We start from the raw sequence: 16,751 nt of genomic DNA on the forward strand, positions 1-16,751 counted from the left end.
CCTCTGGCTTTGAGGCAGCAGGCCTTACAGTGCTAGCCCCTCTAAGAAAGGAGATAGGGGAAGGGCCTCAGACTTTCCCCAAAGATCCAAGGAAAGGTCAGACTCACCCACAGCCACCCAAACATAATGGGAGATGAGAATAAAGGCCACTGGCCTTGTTACTCACACCTAAGATACTGAAAATGCTGTGGGTTCTAGAGACTATGTGGGGTACTGCCTGAATGCAAGAGCTGGGGATTAATGCAGTGTCCTGGAACTCCCTAAAGGCTAACTTTGTGGAATTGGGGGGACAGGGTGGGAGTTTTGTCTCCTGCAGACAGAGGCTGAGCTGTGGAGGAGCAGCACCGGGTGGGGCTAGCCAGTGCCTACTGTGGAAAGGCTATGAAGTTGGTCTGAGAGTTCTGTACTCCTAACCATACAAACTGAGTCCTGACGAATTTACAGCCACCTAGGGACAGGATCACATCTTGGTGCAGCTCCCCTGATTCCGCTGTGTTTACGCCTGGGGGGCATTTGGCCCGTTTGAAAAGGTGCCGGTCTTTCTGCTCAGAATGATGTGATGGCTCTGGCTAGAGTCTGTGCAGGGAGATGCTGCTGTCCACGGTGCTGCAGAGAGCACAGCTCCTCCTTCCTCTTGCAGACAGGCAGCACCAGGCGTCATGTGACCGTCCCCGCCTTTCTGCTCCCCTCCCTCCCTCCTGGAGATAGAAGCTCCAGCCTGACGCCGCTGAAAAGGCAACTGCACTTGCCTTATTCAAAGACCTAAGGAAATTCTCTTTGACCGACACATGCTTCGAGCTCTCTTACGAGCTAAAGAGAAAACCCGTGCAGGTAAATGGCTGGCTCCTGGTTTGTGGGATACGGGGAAAGGAGGTTCGGGAGGAAAAACCCCATTTAACAGAGCTTGGATCTGTCGGATGCACAAGGGGCTGGTTGGTTTGCGTGCAGCGTTTTGAATAGGTAGATGGCAAGGAGATGAGATGGTGGAATTGAGGTAGTAAGTTAAAGGTTGGATGCGGTGATTTATGATCAATTGCAAGGCAGACTAGTGGTTTGGAGACTCAAAAAATGAAATCAATCTTCTGCGATTTTTCTGTGTCTGCTGCTTTGATTAAATGTGTGAAGTCAGAGCGGCAATGGAAAATAAGATATTTTGTAGGGGGGCGGCGGTGACAGAAACAGCGGGCGTATGCAGGGAGTGCATTGATATTTTGGGACGTTTTTCTTTGGGAGACAGAAAAGGAGGACACCCCGTTGCATTTATATAGGTTTGAAACTGTTAAGGTCCCTGCTGATGGCTTGCGTTCTTAGAGGGGAAGAAATTATATCATACACATATTAAAATAAATATAACTGCAGACTGTACGGGTAGCAAAATCGATCATTCCAGTCGTTTAGGAAAGAATTTGGTTCTAGAAATTAGTAGAAATGAAAGAAAATGATTAATGATGCTGTTAAGACTGCTTTTGAATTAGAGTGCTTCTCTCTTTAGCTGAAGCAAGGTTGTTTTTCAGATCCTTTTATTTCATCCTGTAATTTGTGAACTCTCTAGGTCTTCCCCGCACCAAGTGACAACCGTATGGATATTTATATAATAAGGAATTCCGCCAAGGGTTGTATATGCATACTGACCTGCGATTTATTAAAGATTGATTGACCTACGGGTGTCTCCTTTCAAAAAGCTCAGCTGGGGCATCTGCGACTAAAACAGATTTTTTTAAGAATAAAATGTTATGAAGGGGAGGCAGGAAAGCATTTTATTTAACCGATGAGCAACAGTATCCAGTATTCTAACCTTATAATTTTTTTTTCTATGGGGGGGGGGGAGGTCTTGTAACCGAGACCCCACTTAGAACATGTATGCTAAATAATTTGCCCTCTTTTATAATAAAGCTGCCTCTCCTGCTTTCAAAATGACTAGACAGACAAACTGACTATGCTGTTTATCGATAGTATAAGAAATGTATCAGTCATAATAAATAAGCAGTTAGGGTACTTTCTTTCTTTCTTTCTTTCTTTCTTTCTTTCTTTCTTTCTTTCTTTCTTTCTTTCTTTCTTTCTTTCTTTCTTTCTTTCTTTCTTTCTTTCTTTCCCCTGTTGTTGTGATATGTGCGTATATGTATGAAAGAGAGAGAGAAGCAGCATAGACAGATAGGCAGAGAGAGAGACGGAGTCATCAATTTCATCCAGAAAAGATCTTCAAGTGGGATCCCCTGGCTCTGTAGCTCTTAGCTGACAGCTGTAGGCATCGCTCTGTCATTCACTCCCAGCTCACCCCTTCCCTATGCACACACGCGCGCGCGCACACACACACACACACACACACCAGCTGGTCGTTTCCCCCGTCCTCCTCCTCCTGATCTCCACCTTCCCTACACGTTCACACTACACACTGAAGCACTCCTGCTGTACATCCCTCCTCCCCCTCAACACACGGGCACACATACATATACAGGCTTTTTTCACACTCCCTCTGGACATGCACCTCGCTTGGTGTCCACACACACACAGGACACCTTCCCACACATAATCAACCCCATTCATGTGGCTCCCCCACATACACAAAATCACCCACCTGTGTCCCTTCCTGAACCCCTGTTCCTGGGCCCCCCCACCTGACATACACAATCATCCCCTCCCTACACTCACTACTCCCTCCCTCCTTTCTGGCTCCCTCCTGCTACACATACACACACACAAGTACCACAATTACCCTATAGTGAACCCCTGCGTCTCTCCCCACCCCCCCTCTCTATCACGGTGTCACATGCTCACAATCTCTCCCACTCTTCACTTCTCCCCTCCATACATATGCAGACACACAACTCATCACCACGACCCCCCAAAACAAAAAAAATACTCCCCCATACACAGTTAATCCACTTCCCTGCACACAGTTAATCCACTAACCCCCACAAAGCTCCACCCCGTCCCTTTCACACACATATATGAAACCAATCTACAAACTGCCCCATCAGTCGCACAAGGACCCACAATCACAATGTCACATGCACACACAAGGCTCCTCCGCTCATACATCCCTTTCGAGTCCTAGACACACATACACAGAAACGCATACAGTAACACACACATTCGTCCCGTTCCCTTCACTTACATATAGTAACCTCCTACTGATCTGTCTCATTCAGACACAAAATTACCCCGTTTTTCTTTCTCGCACACAATGTCCCATACACAATGACGCTTTCATACAAGTACTACAGTAAACTGACACCCCCAAGTGATCCCCTCTCTTACCCACACAGACCCCCCCTACACAAACACACACACACTGACCCCACAAAAACACACTGCTGCTGTCTCTCTCTCACACACGCACTGACCTAACAATCATACACATTTCTTCTTACCCCCCCATACAGATGATCCACAATCTCACATACACTGACCCTCACAGATTCACCCGCGCACACACACACATTGCCCCCCCCACACACACACACAGACCCACGATCACACACACACTCACACCCCACAGATCCACAGTCACAAACACACTGACACCCCAACAGACCCGCGGTACAGTCACACACACTGACACCCTCCCCCCCCCCCCCAATCCCTCAGACTGGCTCACAGTCACGCGCACTGTTCTCCCCCACCCCCCAGACTCACAGTCACATACACACACTGCCCCCCACACGCATACGGACCCTCCAGTCACGCACACACACAGACGCCTCCCCCCTCCGAACACGAGTGGGGGAGGGCTGGGGGCTGCGGACGGAGGGAGGCAGGGGACGCCGTGGCGGTAGACGGGCAGCGGTGGGACCTGCGGGGGTCTGTCCGGCTTGGGCAGCAGCGGGGTGGGTAGGGGAATCTTTTCTCGGTCTCCGGCTGCAGGGAGGGGAGGAGCCGGGCGGGGCGGGGCGGGGCGAGCGGAGGAGGCCGGGCAGGGCTGAGCTGCCTCGGGTGCTGAAGCCCGAGCACCGGGGCCAGTACGTGCGGAGCAGCCGCTCAATGCGGTACAATAAATTAATGTTGGATACGAGGAAAGGGCGTTAATTGGACCCTGAGCTGCTGTGTGCGGACGCTCCATGCCCGGGCTGGGGCAGGCATGAGCAGGGCGGAGGCGGCTGGGGCTTGCCTGGGGTTGCCATCTCCTGGGGTGACACGTTTCCAGCGGGCGCTACCCAGTGTCTCTGATCGTCCAACGGCTGGCCCCGACTAGGGGGATAACAAAGGCCGGCGACAGCCTCGCTGGTGCCCGCCTGCTCTTCACTGCGTGGTGCTCGCAGTAGGTGACTGGCGATTAGTCGCTGTCGCTGCTGTCCATGAAGTTTCCAGTCCCCCTGCTCCCCTTGGGGTGCTGGTTCCTCTGGGGAGCAACAAGCAAACATCGTTGAAGTTGAGAAGAGGCAAATAAAATGTAAGGTGTGTGTGTGTGTGGGGGGGCACTTAGCGGCTCTGCACACACCGGGCGCGTGGGGCTGCGGGGTGTGAGCGCCCCGGGGAAGGTCCGCTCGGGCAGGGTTGTGCTCCGGAGCCACACGCCCAAAAGCCACGGGGAAGGATCAGCACCAGCTGTAGAGCTGAAATTCGCTCTGCCTGGCGGCTGCCGGCCCACAACCAGAATGGAGGTGGGCGGGGGAGGAGGGATGCTCATCGGCAGAGCCCTTAAAGCTGAGGGACCGATTAGCAAATATGTATCTGCCGGGAGACATATAAATAGGAGTTGGGGGGGGGGGAGAGGGAGAGAGAGAGAAATATGGGGGACACTCCTTTTAACGCTCCTGGAATGCTTTGGCTTGAGAGAGCTCTTCGGAGGAACAGCCTGGATTGTGGCAAATACATTGTTCATTTTAAAAAAAGGGGGGGGGGGTGCCCTCTTAAATAGGGATAATTGGGTATCTATGCAAAATACTGGAGCCTAGCCTAGAGGGATTAAACACCTGATATTAGCTGAACTGTGCATAACGTCAACAGCAAAGCTGATGCTATTCGGATTTTCTCTGCCGTAATAGATAATTTTAGTAGCAAAAGAGGTCAGGTGGCAGAGAAAAATATAATTTGAAATTTTCAGAACACCTCTACGAGACCATTAGAATTCTGCCTCACCCTGTGAAAATAATGCCATATAAATTCAAACCAGCTGATCCCTGCAGGGAGTTTGATCTACTTTACATGTTCTTAAACATACTGGAAATAATCAGAACCAGGCTAGGTGGCATGGCATGCATTAATATTGCCCTATAGTGTCACAGATGCAGATATTCTATTAAATGAATTAAGTTAAAGGGAAACTCCGGTATCAATAAGAATAATTAATGCCTTTTAACAGTCCTTTCCTTTTGAGCATAACAAATCCTACAAAAATGAAATCTGGTACTAAATGATTTCAGTGTTTGAAACAGTAAGTAGCAATCTTTACACAGGTAATAGCACAAAAAGCTTATTTTAGCATAAGTATAATAAGATATAACAAGACAGAAATTCTCAGTACCTCCAGATGTATTTACAAGTTTCTTTTCCCTACTTTAAACAATGGTTCCAGTTAAGCATAAACTCAGATAAATTATTAGTCATGTGATTTAAATGTTTGTAGGATATAATTTGATATTGGTTTGTTTTAATTCTTTGCAGATTAAAAAAAACACAAAAACCTTGGATCATAGTTTTGGCCTTGTACAGGAGAATAGAAGAGAAGCTGTCACGCTTTGCATGTCAAGTAGCTACTGAGCTGCTTGACAGCTTCTGGATTTCAGCCCCACTGGGAATGAGGCAGCACAGGAAACCATGAGCAATGAGTCCTGTGGTCTGCTTCTGCTGCTATAACACCATGGCAGGCAGTCCATGATCCGACAGGAGGATCTGTCCTAGGAAGGCAGCTCTGGAATTGGTAATTTATTCCCTGAGAAAGGAGAGGAAAAACGCTTGGGAAAATACAGTTGGTGGATAACATGTAAAAGAAGTCCACACACACTGGGATACTGATGCATTCTTGCTGGGTTTGTGGATCCACTTGGAGAAAGGTTTTTTGACATTTTCCCCCCACTCCAAAGTTGGTAATGTGGGTAAATTTTTGGTAAAATTTCTGCTGACTCATACATCCCTAGATACCTCTTGAGAAACCAAGTTCATCAGTGAGTAAGCCTATTGGTGCCTTCTTTTTTGCTGAAGATCTCTTGCAGTTCAGCCAGATTGACCACGCAACACGTGGGTCATTCCTTCCAGGGGATCCCAGTTCACACGTGCATCTTGGGCACTCACAACCTAAGCCTCTCATACCAGGGAGGCATTTATAATAACCACAGTGTAAAGGGGAAATAAGAGTGAATCAACTGTCTAGTCTGAGAGTGACTGGAAAGATTTTACCCTGTCTGCTCCAGCCCCCCCGCCACTTCTCCCCCCTCCACGCCCCCCTCTCCCCTGCCCAACCCCACGAAGCATGGGGGCTGTGCTCCTCAAGCGTGGGGGCTGTCTCCTGCTGTGGCTGGCCCTGCTGCTGGGCTGCTGGGCTGAGCTTGGCAGTGGTCTGGAGTTCCCAGGGGCTGAAGGCCAATGGACCCGCTTTCCCAAGTGGAATGCCTGCTGTGAGAGTGAAATGAGCTTCAATATGAAGACACGCAGCTCCAGTGGGTTGGTCCTCTATTTTGACGATGAGGGGTTCTGTGACTTCCTGGAGCTGATCTTGACCCAAGGGGGGAGGCTTCAGCTCAGCTTCTCTATCTTCTGTGCTGAGCCTGCCACTCTGCTGACTGACACATCTGTCAATGACAACCTCTGGCACACTGTCGTCATCCGCCGCCATTTTAAGAACACAACACTGCTCATTGACCAGACTGAGGCAAAGTGGGTGGAAGTGAAGTCCAAACGGCGTGACATGACTGTCTTCAGTGGCCTCTTCTTGGGTGGGCTCCCACCCGAGCTGCGCTCAGCAACCCTGAAACTGACGCTGTCCTCGGTGAAGGACCAGGAGCCCTTCAAGGGCTGGATAACTGATGTCAGGGTCAACTATACACAGGCCTCACCTGTGGAGAGTCAGGAGGTGCGGCTGGATGATGAGCAGAGCCGCCTGTGCGCCAGGGATGATGTTTGCCTCAACGGTGGCATCTGCTCGGTGCTCAATGACCAGGCTGTCTGCGACTGCTCTCAAACTGGCTTTCGGGGAAAGGACTGCAGTGAAGGTAAGACTTCACTTTAGCTTGACCTACCAACCGCTCCCTTAAATGAGGGGAAGGGTAGCAAATAAAGACTGCATGGTGTTTCCTCCATAAAAGTGAATCTCTCTCCCTCTGATCTGTACTTTCTCCCTCCCCACCTCATCCCTGACCCCTCTGTTATGTCTCAGTCCTCCCTCAACCATCCTCCAAGTGTTTCCGTAACAGAATATGGTGTAATTATTTTCTCCAAAATTGGGAGAGAGGAAAGTGTAATCTGGGATTCTTTTTGAGCCAGGGTGTAATCTGGGGTTCTCCTTCATGGTAAACTAGGGTTGTTCCTGTTGATGATGACCTAGTGGTTATTTGTGGTGTGGGAGGGAGTAATATGCCGTATTCATGGTGGGGGAAAGAGCAATCAGAGTTTACTCTTAAGAAGTGTGTAATGTAGAATTATACTTGGGTAGGGACCTTATTTGATTTTTGGTGGGTAGAGTGGAGAAATTATCTGGGTTTATTTTTTGTTGGTGGTAGGAGAGGCCTGAATTTATTCATCCTCCATACTGGTATATTTATTGATATTGGCGTCTGCTACATGCTTGAAGTAAACTAGTGATTTATTTGTGAAATTCCTTAACTGATGAAGAAAGTTAAACAAGGGGCTTATAGTTTCACACCAAGGCGAATGCACATTCTTGTAATATGTTTAGCAAGTCTAATGCCAGTCACATAGACAGAGGGTAACAAGGGAAGTGGAAAATATTTACCCCACAGCTCGGAAATAATTGAATATTTATAACCAGTAAGAGAGCTAAGAAAAGGAGATGTTCCCTGGTTTCTTGCTTACAAATAAATCACTTAGGAAATGAGACTCATCTTCAGTGTCCATTATTATTGGGGATTTTGAAGCAACGTCAACGTTTATTTTGCAAACATATCTGGAGCTTTTTAACAATACATTATTCTTAATTTTGCTAGTTCACATGCAACTACTTTGCAGCTGTGTAAAATGACAGAAAATGTGTGTGTGTGTATCTACAACAGAATTTAGGGGTATGTGAATGAGAACTATGAAAAATGACAGAATATATTAAAGGAAATAATAAAACTTCATATCAAAATTAGAATGTAAAAACATAAAAGGAAGGTAAAATAGGCATGATGTATGCCAAATGAAGGTGGTCATTGAGCAGCTGCATGAGATTTATGGCTGAGTAATCTGCCTTTATCATTTTTATCAAATTTAACTTACCATAGAAAAGAAGAAAATGTTATTTGTGGGTGATCTTTATTATGTAACACCTTCTGTCCTTAGTGTCAGTACTTATATATACAGTCATTCTGCATCCTGTTTACTTTGTCAGCTATTTATCTCCGTTCTGCCATTTGTTTGGGAAAAAAATTCAAGTCTTTTTACATTTGTAAATATCATTACAATGAAAGAACAATAAAGGATAGTTTCACAGTGTAACAAACTTGAACCATCACTCGCACATAATTCAAGACACTGTAGGATGAGAACATCTTCTATACTGATCTAAATAATGTTCATATTTTTTGTGTATGTGGTACCAGATACCACTAGGCATGTGTGAAATATTGAGATTTCCTTGTTTCTATAAGTTAGGTCCTGTTATAAATCATGGAGAAAATGATCAAGTATTACAGTTTGGTTACTGCAACAATGGCAATTACAGATTGTTGTAAGATTAATAGATGAGAATACTCTATAAAAACAAATTATTTGGGCACACATTGCTCTTAACACCTCAAAGCAGTTTATTGAAATATTAATATAGATAAAACAAGTACATGTAGAATCAACAGAAAGTGAAAAATCTCTTCTTTAAGTTAGGGAAGTAAAATGAAATGATGGCAGGTATTTTTAAAGGCAAACCATATTACTCTATTAATATTAGAAACAAATAAGAAACAATATATATTGCAAAATGTCTGATTAACACATATAATAGGGAAACTATGTAGTAAATAACATTTTGAAGCCCAACATTTGGGTGAAATCGTGGCCCCACTGAGGTCAATGGGAGTTCTGCCATTGACTTCAAAGGGGCTAGTATTTTACACATTATGTTTTGTAATCTCTAAGAAGCCTTATAAAATACTCAGAAGAAATATAATTTTAGCATAATACATATGTGCTCAGTACTGAATAATTATATAGAACCTAATCCTGCTTCCATTGAAATAAAGGGCCAAAGTCTCATTTACATCAGTGGGACAGGAGTGGGCGTATCATTTTTATTTGTTAATTAATTATTCAGAAGCAAACCTGTCAGCTTTTGAGGAAGGAAATAGTGGCTGTTTGTATCCACTTTCAAAGATTTGAACTACTATGTAATTACCTTGTTTTTCTTATGAGAAATTAGATGGCACAGAAAATGAAGAGGGAGAAGGTGATACCACTGTGCATTCAAATCCCTGCTATTGATCTTTACATTCTTTATGATCATGGCAATTATAGCAATAACTTATTCTATTACCCAATAACTTTATTAAGGGTCAGATCTGGCATTTCTTGTGCATGTGAGTTTCCCAAAGGGGTAATCTAGGAATGCAGAATTGGTACTTGGAATGGAGTAATCTAGATGGATATCTTTACTTCGGTTCTACATTTTCATGTTTTTTTGACTAGGGATAGTACACCCTCTTCTCATCTCCTTCGGCCTTACTCTTTTATCTGAAACTGGAACCAAACAGGTCCAGTTGCATTTTTTTCCTGAAGAGGAAAAGAGTTCAGTAAATTTATTTTTCATTATTTGTTATTTTGTATACCTCTGCACCTTTGTATTCTGGCTCAGGCCAGAGTTCTAAAATACAGTGAGATATTTCTAGGCCATAGGAAAACAATAGTAACATAGCTCTTTCGAAATTTCCACTGCTATTTTGCAGATTTGAGAGGTCTTGATTTGAGATGATACCATCCCTGCAGTCCTTAGGATGGGATTTTCAATAGCACTTATGAGGTTTAAGAACTTTAAGAAAAAAACTGACTTTGAATAGGTCCATTGGGAGTTAAGTGCCTAAATACCTTTGAAGAGCTGGGTATTAGGCACTTTTGTAAATCCCATTTCTTAGCCTTTACTGAGGCAAAACTCCCATATAAGTACCAAATTTCACAAAGCCTTATTTGTGTGAGAAATCTTTAGTCAAATAAGTATTCCCTTTGGGTTTGACTCCTCTATCTCTTGCTGGTGTAGTTCAGGAGTAGCTTCATTTAAGTCAATTGAGTTACAACAGTTTGTAAGTGAGAGGAAAATTAGATACACTGGATTCAATTGAATTACTTGCTTGAGTAAAGATTACTCATGGGAGTCAAGGTTACAGACTCAAGACCTCAGTCAGTAAGAGTTTTGGGCCAAGTAAAAACAAAAGGACAGGCATTTTGCCTAAGTATAGAGGGTATTGGGTCCAAAGGTTAGAAAGGCATTCAAACTTCCAGACATTTATCTGAACTGACCCAATCCTCCATACTTTTTAAAGTTGGCCCAATATTATCTGTAACCCTCAGTTAATAGCCTTAGAAACTTTGTGGCATATTATTCCACATGTTTATGGATATTTTCAATATGGATTAGCTTTCTTATATTGCCTTATCATGATTAGTAATATTTATGGCTCTACACTCAAAAAAAATACTATTGTGGAGCACTTCATCATGTCCCCAAATACTGCAAAGCTTCCAAAATGAAAACATGGAGTCAGTAGTACCATAAGTGTACTTGACATTAATTTTTGCTCTTATTGCATTTCATATTCATAACACCAAAAATATTAGTTTGGGATGTAATTTTCTATTGAAATAGGCAAGGGAAATTTTATTTTACATCATGGAAGTGACTTGACACAAAGAACAATGTGAAAAGTTAGTATAAAAAGTTTATCTGAGGGATATGACTCAGGGTAAAAATTATTATAGTGATTCTATTCAATACTAACAGTATGCAGGTTTGCATCAAGAAAAATTAGTGCATTTTAGTTCTGGGATGGGGAAAACTATTCATCAGAAAGACTGGTCTTTAAAATCTGATTTTTGGTAAAGTGAATTAGGATCCTGGACAGCTACAGAGGAAAGAGCATTTATGTTCAAGAACTTTCATCCCTCTTTCCTATTTTGCTCCTTATTTTGGAAATTCATAACCTAGAAATAAGAAAACTTTTTAAAATATTGAATTATTCTAGCAAAACAGGAATTTTATTTAAATATATATGCAAAGCCAGAACAGTCCAATGTATCATTTAGTTCAGTATTCTGTCTCTGACAGTAGCCTATGCCAGATGCTACTGAAGAAGGATGAAATAAAACAAACACATAATGCACCTAAATACTTTGCATTGGCAGAAATTTCCTGGTCACCCCAGAAAATGTTTATACCCTCATACTTTTTTAGTTATTTAATTGCTAGTGTGATCTTCATATATATGTCTTCTTTTTTTGAATATTGCTAATGCTTTTGTCTCAGTCATATCCTGATGTGGTGAGTTCCAAACATAATTATCCTTTGTATTAAAAATTATTTTCTGTTAATATTCATTCGTTTTTAATTTTGACTGTCCTCTTGGTTTTCTGTTAAGGGAAAGAATAAGGAATAACCATGTAGCCATTCATAGGAAGGGACTCCTCATGATTAAATCTTCAGCAGTTGATTCCAGCTGTGGATTGTCATCTATGGAGGTGATTTTTCAGTGATTCAAGCCCATATGGCTCAAACTAGCCAGCCTTTAGATATTTTTGTTTCGGTGGTAAAATAAATATTTTACCAGTCTGTGTTTATATTTGCTTCTCCATACTGGCCCTGTTTTTAAAGTAATTTACTATTCCAAGTCCCCATCTGAAATCCCTCATGTTCTAATTTCACTCCTGTCATGCCTTGCTTTTGAGCATAATATGAAAAACATGTTGGTATTAATAACCTTTGCAAGGTGCATGTTTGCCTGCAAAGCTGTTCCATAGTCTTTTGAGAGCCCTCAGTTTTACATTGAAGGGAATCATAGACACCTTCGTTGCATCCTCATTGAACTCTTAGGTAATATTGTGGTCTCTGAAAAACACAGCATATGACTATAACATTTAGCATGGGCAAAATTTTCCTCCTTCCTCCTTCAGATCCCTTATCTTCAGTATGCATCTCTGTTACATTATCTGTACTTGTTCCGCCTGTGGAATCCCCATCACTGTCAATGGCTACCAGGGTGTTCTGCATGTGAGATGAGTGCAGCATGTGCTATAGAGATCCACAGCTGACTGAGTTAAGGATAGCTTTATAGGAAGCTTGGAATTTACTTTAAATCAACACCTTTTAATGTTTTAAAATAGTTTCCTTTTTGTAATTACAATAAAAACATTTTTACAAAATAAACATTTAGGAAAATAGTCCCACAAGCCCTTTTAATTAGAATTGAAAACAGTGGATCCTTTGCACTCAGTAGTATGTAAATAGATCTATTATGATACCATTTTAAGCTATGATTTTGCATGTTTTTGTAAATGCAATTTGATGCATTAGTTTGTTTGCCAGGATTTTATATAGTAAGATATTGATTTCAGTGTGTTCCTCATGTAACATCACAGCAATTCAAATATTGTGTCATTGGTTACGAGAAACTGACAGGCTGTTTTATATCATCTTGTAAGAGGGTTGCTTGTTGCACATTGCTAATTGTGCATTGTAATTCTTCAAAAAGGACCCCTTACTGTATAGCATGAATCTTAGTATCTCAAAATCAATATTTTTTATATTGTGGGGCAGATGTTCCCCTCCCCAGTGCATGTGATATTTCACTCGAGAGTCCATATTGCAAACCTATGGAGAAGTAAGGTTCTAGAAGAATATGGCAAGAAATTTCAATCCTAGTGGTTTTATTAGGCTGGTTATTCAGAAGTCCCCAGTTATATAATAGATTAGTTAATTGTCAACATATGTAACAACTGCTGATTAAAAATAGCTGTTGTGATGTCATTAAAGGCTAACTTTAGTATTTGGTACATTTAGGTCTTTTAGCTTATTTTTGTATATATAACAAAAGTGCCTGGTAATAACTTTAAAATAAAGGTCCTGATCCAGCGACCATTGAAATCAATGGGAGTATCTGAATGGACCTCAATGGCAGTTGGATCAGGGCCCTGTAAACTTTGAATATGTTGTCTTTTAAAAAGTGAGCTGTTATTTACTAGGAACACACAAAAACATTCCAGGGTGTAGAAAAGCATTTTCTCTCTTCTGCTACATTCTAAGTGAAAACTGTATAAGCTGATTTATGAAATTTGATTTTACTGGATTGTGAAGGGTACACTGAGAATTTGTGTGCAAAACTGAAGGTGAGGGCTAATTAAGATGACTGAGTTATAAGCCTTTCAGAAATGGGGTTTATGTTAGAAATGTGACAGACCCATAACTTTTCTGTTGCTGCCAGTGCCACCATAATAAAGAAAAAACTGCCAGACAGAATCCAGAATATCTTTTTTTTTCTTAAAACACTTAGATGCTATTTGTTTATTTATTACACTGAACTGGAAGCTAAGTTTTAATATTACCCCTTGAATAAAATAGTTTTGGTTCTTCCCACCAAGTTTGATCCTTTCTCCACTGATTCCTTCCCTATGTTCCATTCATAGGATCTCAGAGCATAGATAGCGCTTTTCTGGACCAACATCGCAATGTGCAGCATTCAAACTTGCAGAAGTTTAAGTTCAGTTTTGTCAAGCTAGAAAGCAGTACTTTCTTGTGAGTTCAAATTAATGTCCGAACCATTCTCTTGGCCACAGGTGTACCCATTATAACCAACATACACAAAAAGTCAGTAGCTAATATGAGCATAGTAGGGCGGAGCACAAGATTTTGAGCCAGCCTTGGTGTAGTGGTAGTGTAGTACACTGGGCAAGCTGTGTAGTACTGGGCAAGCTGCATCAACTCTTTGGTTTTAATTTCCCCATCTGTAAGATAAGGCTAATGATACCCAACTACCCACCTCACAGGAACAGTGGGGATTTTCTGGCTGATCTTCAGCCTTTGAAGGATTAGACCTTATATTGTTAACCCCCTCTCTGTGAAATCAAAGGTTTGCAGTGCACTCTAACATCCTGCAACATTTTCATTCCACATAGCCAGCTCTCATCAGTTTTCTCTCCAGTTGCTCCCCATCCCCACCATCTGTATTAAACTCACCATCCAGCATGTTGCTCATCTACTGTGCATAGCATCTCTTCCACTAGGTAGGCTGGAATATGTGGAATACTAGATGTGAGCTAATAGGCAGGGGAGACCCAGGTCGCAGTTGGCCAATCCAGTTTTCCTCACTGCTGTTACACTCCCCACCTGCCAACCTCTCCAAAATTACTGTGCTCTATGCTTGCCCTGTGCATCAATGAGGACCTAATAGTCAGTGTTAAGAGCACAGAGGAGAACCCAGACTCCCAGTGGCATTTATAGCATACTCTCTATGCAGGGGTAGGCAAACTTTTTGGCTCGAGGGCCACATTGAGGTTCCAAAACTGTATGGAGGGCCGGGTAGGGAAGGCTGTGTCTCCCCAAACAGCCCCCCTCAGAATCCCCCACCCCACTTCTTATCCCCTGATCATCCCTAACCTCCCCCCAGGACCCCACACCCTATCCAACCCCCCCGTCCCCTGACTGCCCCGACCCCTATCCACCCCCCACGCCCCCTGACATGCCCCCCGGGACTCCCACGCCCTATCCAACCCCCCGGTTCCCCGTCCTCTGACCCCCTCCCGAACCTCTGCCCCATCCAACTGCTCCCTGTCCCATGATTGCCCCCCGAGACCCCCTCCCCCTTATCCAACCCTTCCCCCCACTCCCCGCCCCCTCACCATGCCGCTCAGAGCAGCATATCTGGCAGCCGCGCTGCCCGACCAGAGCCAGACACGCTGCCGCGATGCCCTGCAGGAGCATGCAGCCCCGCCATCCAGAGTGCTGCCCACGTGGTGCCGTGCCTGCAGGGGAGGGGGGACAGTGTGGGAGGGGCCGGGGGCGAGCCTCCCGGGCCAGGAGCTCAGGGGCCAGGCAGGACGGGCGGGCGGCTGGGCCGGATGTGGCCCGTGGGACGTAGTTTGCCAACCTCTGCTCTGTGCTGTGCTCCTTTGTTTTTTGTGGTGAGATTTCATTCTCTTTGACCCTGATACTGTCCCAGGATCTGCTAGCATGCAGCTCTGTACCCATATAGAGATCCATTGATTTCACGGGTCTCCACACTGGCACAGGGAATCCATGCGAGGGGATCCTAATGTAGAATCAGAACCTTTATTAGTTTCTGATTAACAGTTGGAATTTAAAAAAAAATAACCTCTAGTGTCTCTATTAATTTTTTTCAGAGTATCAGCCGTGTTAGTCTGTATTCGCAAAAAGAAAAGGAGTACTTGTGGCACCTTAGAGACTAACCAATTTATTTGAGCATAAGCTTTCGTGAGCTACAGCTCACTTCATCGGATGCATAGTGTGGAAAGTGTAGAAGATCTTATTACATACACACAAAAAGCATGAAAAAATACCTCCTCCCACCCCACTCTCCTGCTGGTAATAGCTTATCTAAAGTGATCACTCTCCTTACAATGTGTATGATAATCAAGGTGGGCCATTTCCAGCACAAATCCAGGGTTTAACAAGAACGTCTGGGGGGCGGGGGGGGGGGAGGGGGGAGGAAAAAACAAGGGGAAATAGGCTACCTTGCATAATGACTAAGCCACTCCCAGTCTCTATTCAAGCCTAAGTTAATTGTATCCAATTTGCAAATGAATTCCAATTCAGGAGTTTCTCGCTGGAGTCTGGATTTGAAGTTTTTTTGTTGTAAAATAGCGACTTTCATGTCTGTAATCACGTGACCAGAGAAATTGAAGTGTTCTCTGACTGGTTTATGAATGTTATAATTCTTGACATCTGATTTGTGTCCATTTACTCTTTTACGTAGAGACTGTCCAGTTTGACCAATATACATGGCAGAGAGGCATTGCTGGCACATGATGGCATATATCACATTGGTGGATGTGCAGGTGAACGAGCCTCTGATAGTGTGGCTGATGTTATTAGGCCCTGTGATGGTGTCCCCTGAATAGATATGTGGGCACAGTTGGCAACGGGCTTTGTTGCAAGGACTCCTATTACTGTTTATCAATAACAACTTTTATTTAGCTAGATCCTTCCTATTCATGTATTATTTTACTGTACAGTTAACCATGAGAGAGAGAGAGAGCCATCAATCAATCAGTAGTAAACATACAGAGAAATTCTTGCATTCTTGAGTTACACCAAACATATTCAGCTAATCTAGTTTGGCTTGTATGAAGGCAATAAGCTGGTATTTTACGATAAAGAGAGGTTTAGATACTAGTGTTTTAGATCACTGTGATTGTCCTGTGTTACTTTAGCCATGCCTTGGTCCTTGAGCCTTGGAAAATAGGTGCTTTACCAGAAGTGAGATTTTTATACTGGTGATAATACAGGTCTAATTTGATATGGACTTGTATCCAATAGAAGCAACATGGCCATTGTTGCTCACCATCGATTGTGAATTTTGTATATTATGCTTAACTATATTATGCTGTAACCCAAATCAGACCTGTGCTTACTCTGTGGCCCATTGCATGAGATTTTATGAAAA

General features: G+C 43.4%; 1 protein-coding gene across 32 annotated transcripts in view; it reads left to right on the plus strand.

Annotated features, from left to right (window-relative positions):
• The first annotated feature begins 676 nt into the window (after positions 1-676).
• The window catches only part of NRXN1 (neurexin 1), a 1,247,341-nt gene continuing 1,231,266 nt past the window's right edge, over positions 677-16,751 (plus strand). For 18 of the 32 annotated variants that reach the window (XM_075127164.1, XM_075127167.1, XM_075127174.1 and 15 more), the window contains exons 1-2: positions 678-831; positions 5,605-7,148. In XM_075127164.1, the coding sequence (XP_074983265.1) occupies positions 6,410-7,148 (739 nt within the window). In that variant the 5' untranslated portion in view covers positions 678-831; positions 5,605-6,409. Of the gene's footprint in view, positions 832-3,935; positions 4,396-5,604; positions 7,149-16,751 lie in introns of those variants that run through there. The other 14 variants (XM_075127156.1, XM_075127160.1, XM_075127172.1 and 11 more) reach the window with 3 other exon arrangements.

The sequence above is a fragment of the Caretta caretta genome, chromosome 3 (assembly GCF_965140235.1).
Source record: "Caretta caretta isolate rCarCar2 chromosome 3, rCarCar1.hap1, whole genome shotgun sequence".
NCBI lineage: Eukaryota > Metazoa > Chordata > Testudines > Cheloniidae > Caretta > Caretta caretta.